The sequence below is a fragment of the Galleria mellonella genome, unplaced genomic scaffold (genome assembly GCF_026898425.1).
Source record: "Galleria mellonella isolate WM207_F2 unplaced genomic scaffold, CSIRO_AGI_GalMel_v1 utg64, whole genome shotgun sequence".
NCBI lineage: Eukaryota > Metazoa > Arthropoda > Insecta > Lepidoptera > Pyralidae > Galleria > Galleria mellonella.
In genome coordinates, this window is record NW_026442133.1 from 5,425,460 (window position 1) to 5,438,460 (window position 13,001).

At 29.9% G+C, this 13,001-nt stretch overlaps 1 protein-coding gene across 1 annotated transcript in view; it reads left to right on the plus strand.

Moving 5' to 3' along the window:
- The window catches only part of LOC113512494 (protein O-mannosyl-transferase TMTC2), a 152,390-nt gene that overhangs the window by 16,693 nt on the left and 122,696 nt on the right, over window positions 1–13,001 (plus strand). The window contains exon 2 of the mRNA XM_026896393.3: window positions 1,241–1,370. Within this exon, the coding sequence (XP_026752194.2) occupies window positions 1,285–1,370 (86 nt within the window). The 5' untranslated portion in view covers window positions 1,241–1,284. The remainder of the gene's footprint in view (window positions 1–1,240; window positions 1,371–13,001) is intronic.

Consider the following 13,001-nt stretch of genomic DNA (forward strand, 5'->3'; position numbering starts at 1 on the left):
TGCGTAAAAAAAAATAAAGACTAATAAGAAAAAATTACATAAAAAAAAACATATTAAATTCGAGTTACTTTGCTATATGGGTATTAGGATTGTTAGTAACGAAGGTAATGATGATTACCATCCCCATTGCTAACAGTATATTACTGTTAATTTTGAAAACGTCGCAATCCTTCTTGGAAATCATCGTAATTAATTCTGGTGAACTGTACGTGAGGGATGATAGGTGAGAAATGAGAATCAACTTCATTCACACCTATCGACCCTCACGTAAATCAATAACTCAGGGAGGGGCTACCATTCCATTAAAATCTTTTTTATTCATTTAAAAAATGTGGATGATATTTCTATCCTATTAATATTTATTTATAGGATTACCAACATAAGATACAGCTAAACATTTCAATATAATACATTGGTAGATTAGATCTAACTGTTCTTACATTTATAGGCTTCTTACAGCATTAGTTCTTACAGCATGCCTTGTGTTTGATAAACATTAAAATAGAATTAAATTATTAATTGGTATTATATGAGTAAAGATATTTACAATATAAATAATAATATAATATCAATAATGGAAATTGTATTTAAATTATTATAAATAAATATAACGTAATGGGGAGATACATCAACATTTTAATTTAGCCATGAATACACAGTGACTATCGCTGTGAATATCAAGTTCAGGCTTGGTTTTTACAATATCGTTATAAAGACGCGTTATGCGGATGATAGGTGATTCGCGACCCAAGTTTGTTCTGCAAGCTGCATTTTTGAATTGATTGCTAGGATACCGCTGCACTCTAATGAACTATCTGGTCCGGTTTCGCACATTTTTTTGTAAATAAACTACGGCCAATATGGAGAATATTTAAAATCAATTAAGTGTATTTTTATTTTGTATTGGATAAAGAAACAAAAATTTTTGTCTCTACAATATTAGTTAAGATGTGGTTTATAAAAATGTTTGGATGTTTGCCGTTTAAATGTAATTAAATAAGAAAGACATTTTCAACCAAATTTAAAAAAGGTGGAGGTTCTCAGTTCAATTGTATATTTTTTTTGTAACCTCAATTCCGCCAGTTATAAACCGAATTGAATAATTCTTTTTTTATCTAAAAGGATATACTTATAAATTGGTACTACAGAACTTTTATTAAAATCGATTTAGTATTTATTATTAAAATTAGAATAACTGATTTTTCAACACAATCTTAAATTATGTTTACCATTGTTGCAGGCGTGATAAGAACTAGCACTGATGTAGGCGTCGTAACAGTCACCATGGATTGGGTGACAATAGCCAGCGCTTTGCTGGCTTTTCTTCTATATTATAACACCTTGGACGCGGGATTCGTTTATGACGACAGGTAAGGCAATATAAGTATAAAATTATATTAATTCTAAATTAAATTATAAGTTTTTAAGTCTGTATTATATATATCTTTATTATTATAGTAGAATTGTTTTTTTCTCTACCGATTATTATAATAACAAGCAGAGAAAGAAAACTACGAAAGAAATGAGAAAACCTCTTCTAAAAAATCTTAAATAAGCTAAAAAGTCTTGAAATTAAAATTTTTTAGCTTATTTAGCTTAGAAATATTGAAAATTATTAATTTTTTTTTAAATTTACCAATAATAGCAATTTACTTTGTCAATCAAAATTATAAACGCTGTTAAGAACTATTTTACTAATTTGACACAATAGTAACATTCACTGCATGACTTACAATACTCAAAACCAACTAATAATAATAAAAATCGCTAAATTAATTTCTAAATATCATCGACAAAAATTTGAATTCGGAGTCTTAATTACAGAATTCATTGTGGTAAACCAGTTGCGGTATGGAGACGGTTAAGTGACAATTATTATACATATTAGCAGTAAATTAGTTTAGGCCCAAATTCATTAATAAAATATTATTATTTATGCAATTACTAGTAGCATCGACAATAACAGATACACAGTTTCATTACATATTTTGTAATTGCTGACATTATAGCAACTTTATTTGACAACTTTAATTTAGTCCATCATTTAAGTTGAATCTACATTTGCAATATTGTGATAAGCCGCTACTCCATTAACGAGTCGAACATCTATGACCTTAAATTAAAAATATGTAGATTAGCAATGTTAAACAGAAAAATTATGATAAAATATAATGTACGTTAGAAGGGGGAGACTTTGTACAAAAGTCGATTGCTTGGGTACCTCTGTCCCATTCGTGTTTCTATCGTGAAGCAGTTGTATTTGCATGGCTGTGTTTCAGTTTGAAGGGTGGGATATGGCAGTGAATTTACAGGGTACAGAGGAATAACACCTGAGTCCTCAGGAATGGCAACGCATTGGGAGTATCATGGACGAAACAGTATACTCTGTTATGTCCATGGTACTGCTCATGTCTATAGGCGACAGTTACCACTTTTCATCAGGTGGACCGTCAGCTTGTTTGCCATTCTAAGTTGTATAAAAAAAAACTGATAGTCAACTACACAATATAAGCTCGAAAAAGAATTGACGAGAATATGAATAAAATAAATTCTGATATTTTTAACATTTGAACTATAATTAGTTTTGAGTGAATGCAGTTAGAATCAAGCGTGATTTACCTAGATATATCATAAATTAGAATGTAAAAAATATTTTATTTTCCGTTTTTTTACGTAAATACACTTTAAACGTTTATGTATTTAAATACAATATTATAGAATAATATAAAATATTTTGTACCATAATTGGTAGAAAAAAATATTTAATAATGTTTATTTCCAAATAAAGCTCAGGGCTTCTAGACATTTGGCAAGCAATTTCGTCGATGGAATCGACATCGCTAGCGAGTCTGTGAGTTGGAATGAGTCATCCGGTGTTACTATCTCATTCTGTCTCTCGGACTTGCTAGCGATGTCGATTCCATCGACAAATTAGCTTGCCACTTGTCTAGAGGGCCAAGATCTTCCAGGAATCCATTCATATTTGAGTTCGTATTTATTAAATTAAAATTATAAGAAATATAATTAAATATAATGCATTGTTTGGAACATTAATTTTATATAATTTCAGAACTGGCACATGCACACATTTACATTATAAGTACACTAATATGACTATATTCTGGACTACTTTTTATAATTATATTTCCAGTCTGTCAGTACGTAAGTTATACTAAGTCTATATGCATAACTGAATTTACAATAGAGATAGTAGTCACACGAATAGATGACATGATCTAATGATAGAGATAGATAGGGTCAATTTCGATACATTATATAAAATGTTCAAAGTGTAACATTCTAACACGCACATCCAACATCGCGTGACTTATTTGTAATTGTAGAACTAAATATGGATGTTATTTACACTACCATATGAAATATTACGTCATGAGTAGAGAGCAATTTAATCAATATATTTTTGTATTTCTCATGGTAAAAAATGGATCTTTCATTTTGTTACAATTTATGTAAATACATAAATACTACTGCACTACACAGCGCCATCTGGTCCAATACTAAACAGAACTTGTGCTTAATAACTAATAGACAAACTTAAATACTTTGTTTGTAAATACACACATATTTATACTAAGAAAGCATTACGATCAATACAAACATATGATAACAGTCATGCATATAATAACAAATGTTTTTACTATGCCGGTATCTATTCTACATGTTAAACATTCCAATAATTCAAAATCCAAAAATATCTACGGTTATTGATTGTTAGTTCGAAATGAAACATGTCACCACATATATAATTATATAAGTTATATTTTTTATAGCCATGCGTTTATTTTTTGACATTTACAGAGAAATTTATTATATTGTTTAAATTTACAAGTTAAGGCAGACTCTTGCCAGACTACTATCTCAACTCAAGATCTACGAGTATATATAACTTATTAACAATTTCATTGTTATGGGATTAACTTTAAGAATTAACATACATTTTTAAATAGGCACTTGGTCTACATGTTTAAGGTTCTATTAATCGCATATCTATAATTTACATTTTACGATAAATTATTGAAACTAAAGGGCAGTACTCAAAACTAAATAACATCACATAAGATGTATACACACGTATTGTGTAGTATTATGGTGTACTAATGTGAAACATAAACAACATTTCCTGCTTTTTTATTTTTGATAGCTATCGATCATACAGTATAAGTTATTTTTAGTATTTGAGTGCTTTGGAAAACATATTAATGCATTAACAAACTTTATTTTCAGTCATCACTATAAGTTGAGTCATTTATTATCCATCGCTAAATTTAGTATATTAACTATATACTATATTTAACAATCCTATGTACTGTCACTAGTAATGGTTCTGAGCCACCTATCTATCCTCCCAATCCTGTATTCGGTTACCGTCACACGTGAGTATGTTTGTATGGGTCTGACACGACTTTAAGTAATAAGTCAATACGAGACTTGATCCTAAATTAATCTGCTACAGCGTTGCGAAACCTAGGGCATACGCGCTCTTTTGACTATGACAATAGAATATATAGAATTGCATAATAAAATCCGTTAACGTAAGTAACACACAGCGACATTGTACCACGTGGTCCCTCTGAAAACGTTTTAATTTCTAGTGAATTCATTACCCCACTGGCATATGTCGGTAGTGTAAGCAGAGTTTTTAAATGTCATCTATGGTATTTGTTATAAAAGTTGTGCGCTATCGATTTACGCTATTTATCAGAAGGTATTTATCAGTACTAAACTGTCATAATCATCAGGTGATGATTATGACAGTTTAGTACTAAGATGAATATGGCTTATTGATTCACTTATTGAGACTGTGAATTATATCTGTATACATCATTTATAACGAATTGTAAACAGGGTGGGAGGGATAGGTTGGTTAAAATGAAGACAGTTGATTCAGGCAAATGGTCTGAACCAGATGATAGATTATTTTCCCACTGGAAATGTACCACAGGTATATAATTAATTATTTTTAGTTTTCACGCCATGCAATGTATTTAAAATTTTACGACGTAATTTAATTGTAAGATGTGATCTACATCATCATGATGCTACATCGCACGATTAATAGCGCTTCGTCCGAAGTAGTTTTCGTACGATTGTGGCGTTGACCTTACACAGTTGATTCTGCGCGCTACGGTAGGATTTTAATATATATAGCTGTATATATAGCGGTATATTATATAGCTGTAGTATGCAATATTATTATTTTTTTTATATTATAACGTAACGTCATAGCTTACATGATTTTAAATGAAAAAAAAACAGGAAAAGTTGAAATTTTCCGGAAAGAATTTTCACTGGTTATCAGTCCAGAATAATGATCTGAATTCACTGTTTCAGTTTTTACCAACCTGTCCCTTATATATATGGATGGATATAAGTTTATATATTATGACGATTATTCTAGGGGTTGCCATTCTATTTTTATCTCTAACAAAACAGATTTCAGCAATCTTCGACTCCGGACACATTCGATCGTAAAATGGAAAGTAAATTGACTGTATCTTCCAGGTATTTAAAAATAAATATTATTTATAACGATAATGTTAAACCGTTAACGCTTTTATTTCCTACAAATAGAATCAATCTACTGTCTGTGCTCACGACAACATGCTTCCGGCGCGTCTCTTTTTCCCGGATACGAGCGTTAGACTGATTATGTTTTCTATATACGTATATATAAGAAAAAGTATTAATTTTTTCGATGAAATAAAATTATTAGTGGAAATATTATAAGACATGAAAATCAAACCCCAGTAATTGTTGTGTAATGTAAAAATACTTTGTAATTGTAGAAATGTTGTACAAATCATATTCAAGTGATTGATACACATGTTTATCTATTTATCTATCTATATAGGATATCCCACAACTGTGCCACGATAATATATACTACGTGTTAAATTAGAATATAACTTATCCATGTTCCAAATTTCATTCAAATCCATTCAGCCGTACCTTAACTGCTAAACTTGACCTTTACGGGTGGGTCGTTCGCACAGTCCACACGCAAAAAATGCAACGCACGTGCGCACCATCCTATGAGGCGAGTCCATGTAAAATATAATATATAATAAAATTATATATAGTTATAAAACCATATATTTTATACTATTATATTTGTATGTTTACTATATTATGAAATATGATATAAAAAGAAAAATCCATTATATATAAGCGTCGTTAAGTAAGAAACATCCAAAATTCTAAACATAAAAACATTCAAACATCAATTACAATATAATTTCTTGCAAATAGCGAATTGTTTAACTGCAAATTGTTTTAAATATATTATTTAAGATTGAGCATCATATTTTAATAATTTATCGTTTAAATAAAAGAATTATACAATAGTTATTAAAATGTCATTTTCTTCTTTTAATAATGTTTATATCATGTTTTTTATTTATGTAATCTTTATGATATTTAGGTAATAAATAAATAAATAAATATGGTGCCTTTAAAAGTCACTCTAATTTATAATTAAATATTAATTATTAAGAGCTATATTCTTTATTTACCAACGATAAATAAAGAATAAAGCTCTTTATAATATATTAACTGTTTCCCGCAGCTTTGCCCTCGTGACTCAGTATATAACGTATCCTCTGTGTGTTCAGTTAGGATATAAACTAACCGTAAACCAAATCCACTCAGCCGTTTAATCGTAATTAAACAAAAATACAATAATCCAAACATCTACATACATATGTACATATATATACATACATATATATATTCTTTTATATATAATATATACAAATATTCTATTGTAATTAATTCTATATCTACTTCAAGTTAACGTTAATAACAAACAATGAAATGACAATTATAAATTACAATCTATCATGTAGAACACCGAGATAAATCTAATAGCATGTCATTTATCAAAATACGCCGAGTAGTTCAGGTATTAAGGGGGAACAAATGTAACTAATACTTACTTGGCTTAATACAACGGAAACACTTCGTTACTCTATCCAAAAGGCGTTACCCCATTGGGGAATTCAACAATACTGGCAACGTCACGACAAGGCCAAGGGATTGTTAGAGTAATTAATAAATAACATTCCCAAGGGAACTGTAAGATAAAAGTGGTTCGTTGTTATTAATTGCTCAACTTCCGCACTAGAGAGCTTACTACGCTTGCCTTATTGAATAACTAATGAGGGCATACCTACAACTTTGTTGAGTGTAATCTCCAAATCTCAATCTCTCAGAAAGTAAACATCTGTAACTACATAAAAGTGCAGAAATCGTGATTTTGTGGAAACCTTATTAATATTAGTATGATATTTAACAGATGGCAATTTTTATTATATTGGTTGATTTGTGGGAAAAGTTTGATACTAATTGCAGTCATGTGTTTTTCTCAACAAACCTTATCTATTGCTTCCAGCGTTTTTTCATCACGGTGAAATAACCAGTGTAATGTGTAATTAGAAAACATTTTCAAAATTAGTTTTAATACCCAATATTATAGGTAATAGATCCCGGCATAGAAATGGCCGCCCCGTTTTTTCCCATGGGTGTCGTAAGATGTGACTAAGGGAACTTAATGAAGTTTCCTTAGTTACCTTACGACACCATAAACCATTGTCTAGTGATGAGCAGCAAGGTTTTTTTTATACAACTTAAAATGGCAACCAAGCTGACGGCCCACCTGATGGAAAGTGGTATATAGACATGAGCAGTAAAAGTCCTCTTAAAACATCATTAAAGCCTAACTGTGGTTGCCAAACCCCTCCCCCCGCCCCTCCTCCCACAAGAGGCCTATGTTCAGCAGTGGACAATTAACAGATGATACGATACGCTACGATAGGTAATAAATATCTATAGGTATGGAGCTTAGCCGAAGCTTAATAACTCGATGCATACTCGTATGAAGTCTTCTTAACGTTTATTTTTGGGGTTTGATACCTTAAAAGAAAACCTTATACAATCACTTCGATGTCACATAGACTGATAGACGATCGGTCTATCTGTCAAGACCCTTTTTCTCAGGAACGTGTAGAGGTATCCATTTAAAATTAATATTATATACTTAAGATTACAATCACGAAATAAATAAACGTAAGAAAATCAAATTTCTAAGTCGACATAATGAAAAGGTCGGCCATTTATAGCGTATATTTTGACACATTCAAGGGAATTAAATCTATGAACCTGATAATTCCCGTTGACTTAGAAATGAAATTGGGCAAAAAGCAATCCTATAACACAAGTAAAAAAAAATCTAAAAACTGTAAATTTTTTATTGTTTTATTTATACAGAACCTAAAATAAATTTCTATTTATTTTAGGTTTAGGTTTCTTTTTTTTCTTTTACAAACAAAATGGAAATTGTCTATCAATGTTTAATATGACATTATAACAAATTCTTTGTTGTAAATATGATGTATAATTTTTTTAACTAGTATCTATTTATAACAAACGATCAAATATTCACTTTATTAAATTAGCACAGCCTGAAGAACTCTTTCCTACCAAACTTCCAACGGACACGTTTTTGTTCAGTACAAGCCAAATACGTTAGGCCACTGATAATTTCTTATACAGTTATATAATAAGATTGATATTGTTAATAATAAAAAAAAGTATTTCGTTTATAATTTCATAACATTTCGTACACATTTCTAGCATAATTCAAGCTTAAAGAAGAATTTCGAGAAATTACAGAGGGGAAGGTCAAAGCAAATTCGGATATCTTATTTTATATGAACGGGTCAATGCGATGTTGTTTTAGGGCTTAACCGGACCGGAGTACCATTCTCGCTTTATTTCATAAATTATTGACAATCAGACTCTTACGAATTTACTTATAATAATGATATATTTTTTACAAAAGCATGTGATTATTTTTATGTTAGTATTTTATCATTTATAAAATTGGTTATATATTGTTGGATTACACATTAGAGATATGAGTACAAGAAAGTTAAATGTATAAGTTTTAAAAGGAATTTCATAGTTAGAATAATATAAAATTTTATTTTGAAACAAACATAAGCAAACTCACTTACCTTTGGTTCAGAACGTCCGACACGTTTAGATGCTTATTATAATATTAGTAAGGTATGTATAGAAATTTTATTTGAGAAAAAGGGGCCCTGTGCAAATTCAACAAAAGCCAGGTCATACGTTTATCTCCGAAGTAATCGTGTAGCGACCAACAGGCTTTATTGAATAAATGTTTCTTAATAAAACTTTTATATTTTTATTACCTAAAGATCCAATACATTTTTAGAATTATTTTAGAATATAACAGCCATTTCTAAAAAAGACTTATTTCATTACTTAAGTGTAATTGTTCTTCTCTTTCAATTTGCTAATGGATATTTTTGTCTCCTTATGGAAACACGGTTATTACAAGAATTAGCACAATTATTATTGAAAGAAAGAAGAAGAAATATTTTTACTCGAGTACACTTAAATTATGCATTTTTAATAGTTATTTTTTATCTATCTTAGCAGTCATATTGTTACAAATATGGTTTTTGCCTCATATCCAGGGTATTTTAGTTCTCTCAAAATCAGAGGGAGACTATACATAAAAGTCGTTAACATGAGTACCTCTGACACAATCGTGTTTCTGCCGTAAAGCAGTGTTTGCATGGCCGTGTTCCGGTTTAATAGGTAGGAAATAGCAATGAAATTGCAGGATACAGAGGCATAACTCTTTAGTCCTCAGAAATAGCAATGCATGAGATATATAATAGAAATATGATGATGACACGGTATCTGTTAAGTACATGGCACCATTCATGTCTATAGTTACGGTTACCACTTTCCATCAGATAGGCCGTGAGCTTGTTTGCCATTCTATCATAAAAAAATACTTATTTTTTCTTTGAAAATTTAATATAAAAAAGGTCTTACTTGGTATTCTGTACTGTTCTTTTAAAACAGATTTATTTAGCATCTTAGAGAATATACTTGAAAATTTTGTGACTCATTGATAAGGTAATTCTTATAGGAGGTTTGAATACCTGTTAAAGTATTCCCTGTTGATGAAAACATAGATAAGCATGTGGTTAAAAGATAATCTTCTAGTATTAACATTATCAACATCTTCTGTACGATTCTGATTTCTTAGTATTTTATTCGTTTCAATGTGGCATAATTTTAGAACTCTTTCTTAGTTAACATTCTCTTCTACCTTTGAGGAAAATCGTATCATAAGATGTGTGAATTGAAGTGGCGTAGAACAAATATTATTATATTTGAATCCACAAATATGCGGATCAAAGTGGAATAGAAAATTTGTAAAGACGTTTAGATGCTTATTAATGAATTATTTTAAACAGCAAAATAGATTAATGGTTGGTGCATAGAAATTTTATTGAGTAAACCCGTAGGTTATTGCTAATGAAATAAAATTAAAAAAAGGTTAAGTTAAGGTAGTTAGTAAAGTAGGTATTTATCGTGTCTTCGATTCATTTACTAAAATACTTGGAGAATAAAAAGATTTAGGAAATTAAATAAACTCTCGAACACAGACATCGGAAAAATAGGATAACTGCAGCAGCATTTGTGATCGCACAATCTATCTATACACAAAATATATCTATAGTTACTAGGATATTAATCTGTTAACTCTAGTCACTGCAATCTAAGTATGAAAGTTTTTTATCCAATAATTTTATTTTATTCGAACGTCCCAATAGGTTATAATTAGCTACATTCTCTATCGATCACGATCAGCTTTGCGCTGAACAAGCTGTATTAAGCGAACGAACTCGCGTAATTGCATTCACGTATATTTCTTATTCATTCATAGAACATTACAGACCGATAATGGTGATAGAATCGATGAACTTATCTGGATCAGAGCTCGCCGAAAACCACTTCAGTGTTTCGTAATTGAGGGCTTACGTGACGACTCGATGCCGCAGCTGCCCGAACTTTTCCTGCAAAAACTTCCGCACTATCCCTAACTTTATCTCAATCTTCGATTCCACTAGTGATGCGAATAGTTTTGCCAATATGCGAATACAATGTTTGGTGATTTTATCCTGATGACCGAAAGTTCAGCCATGTATTGGAATTTAATATATTTTCATATTATTGATAACAACATCACAATTCGGGGAACATAACTCTTCGCCATAAAGTGAAAATGCCAATAACTAAAACCTAGCAAAGTATTCGTATTTCCAGTTTCATTTTATTATACAGGACGGAACATATCTACTTATCGATGTGGAAAAAAGAGATATATTAGCATAAATGGCTATTTTTATGAAATTAAATATATAATAGTCAATGGAATAATTTATTCTTAGGATCTATGTTTGTTATCCTTTGTATCTTTCAACAAATAATCATGAAATAAGAATATATATAATATTTAACATAGAAAAGACTACATTCTATTCAAGTCATGCGGATATTTGAACATGTACGAGTAGAATTAGGCATATACTATTAAAGTTTAAAGGGTTTAGTAGTAAATAATTATTTCTATCCATCTACTGTACGCCTATTATTAACTAGCTTTTCCCCGCTACTTTACATCATCATTTTCATCATCATCATATCAGCCATTATCTGTCCACTGCCAAATATGACCTCTATAATCTCCCATAGATTGCCATAAAGAACAATCCTGAATCACTTACATCCACTTACTCCCTGCAATGCATTTGCGGTCATCACTCCATCTAGTGAGTGGTCGTCCTACACTGCATTTGCCCGTAAGGGGTTACAACTCAAGAATCTTTCTTCCCCTTCAGTTGTCGGTTTTTCGAACTATGTGACCAGCCCATAACCGGTTTCCTTATCCTTCGAGCTATGTCGGTCACTTTGGTTCTTTTGCGGATATCCTCATTTCGGATTCTGTCACGCAGAGAAACTTATTTTGCATGCGTAGTATTTAAAAGACCACTTTTATATGGCGTATCAAAATAAAACAAATTTTAAATTAGACTTTCAGGAATACAAATGGAATACCGCATCCAATTCGGAATAATAGTTTGATACATTACACCGAAACAATAAAAACAGACAAATAAATAAAATTAAAAAAAAATATTGTTTTGACATCTGTTAGTCTTATTAAAACCCCTTATATATATTCTTAAATAACTTATGTACAGATATTGTCTAGTTATAATTTCATTTGTAAAAAATAACAGACTGAAAAAAATTTTCTTATATTAGGCAAATAACAAGTATACAATCTACCTAATTTTGAATTCTAATTTCAAGATTCAAAGATGTCAACAATTCCGTGTATAATTTATTACTTACGAATTAATTATTATTATACTTAAAATATATAAGCCACACTTATAACACACTGGTGTACACAATTACATTCATATGCAATTTAAAATAAAAACATGTTTATGCACGAGCAGAAACAAAAATATAATAAAATTATATATTAAAATGTAATTTTTTAATTATATTAAATAAATCGCACTTGACGAACACAATTACATCTTTATTTGTTCTTTTTTTCCGCGTGATTAGTATAATTATACTGATTAAACAGGATAAAAAGTAGCCTCTTGTATGTTCTACCCTATCCCAAATAATATATGTATACTAAATTTTATAACAATTGGTTGTTACAAAATTTAACGCCAAGAGGTAACAAACAAACAAAATCTAACATTTATAATATTAGCTAAGATGCATAGTTATAGTCAGTTCATAAAGTTATATCAATGGTGTGATGATATTTCAATTAATAATTATGTTAAAAATTTTCTTTGCTTTAATTATCATTGATTATTACAAAAATAAATAATAAATACAAAATTAATTAACATTGTTCTTCATAGTATCTTAATATAGGTATAACCTCTACAATTCATTATTTAAATACAAAACTTTCTATATATTGATTTTAACATAAATAAATTCTCAAATTATAGACAGGTAATTATTACTGTGTAGCTATAATAATGAAATTAATGTTAAAATTAAATAAAACCTCCCACGTATTTCCACGAATATGACAAGGAGTATTAAAAATACTG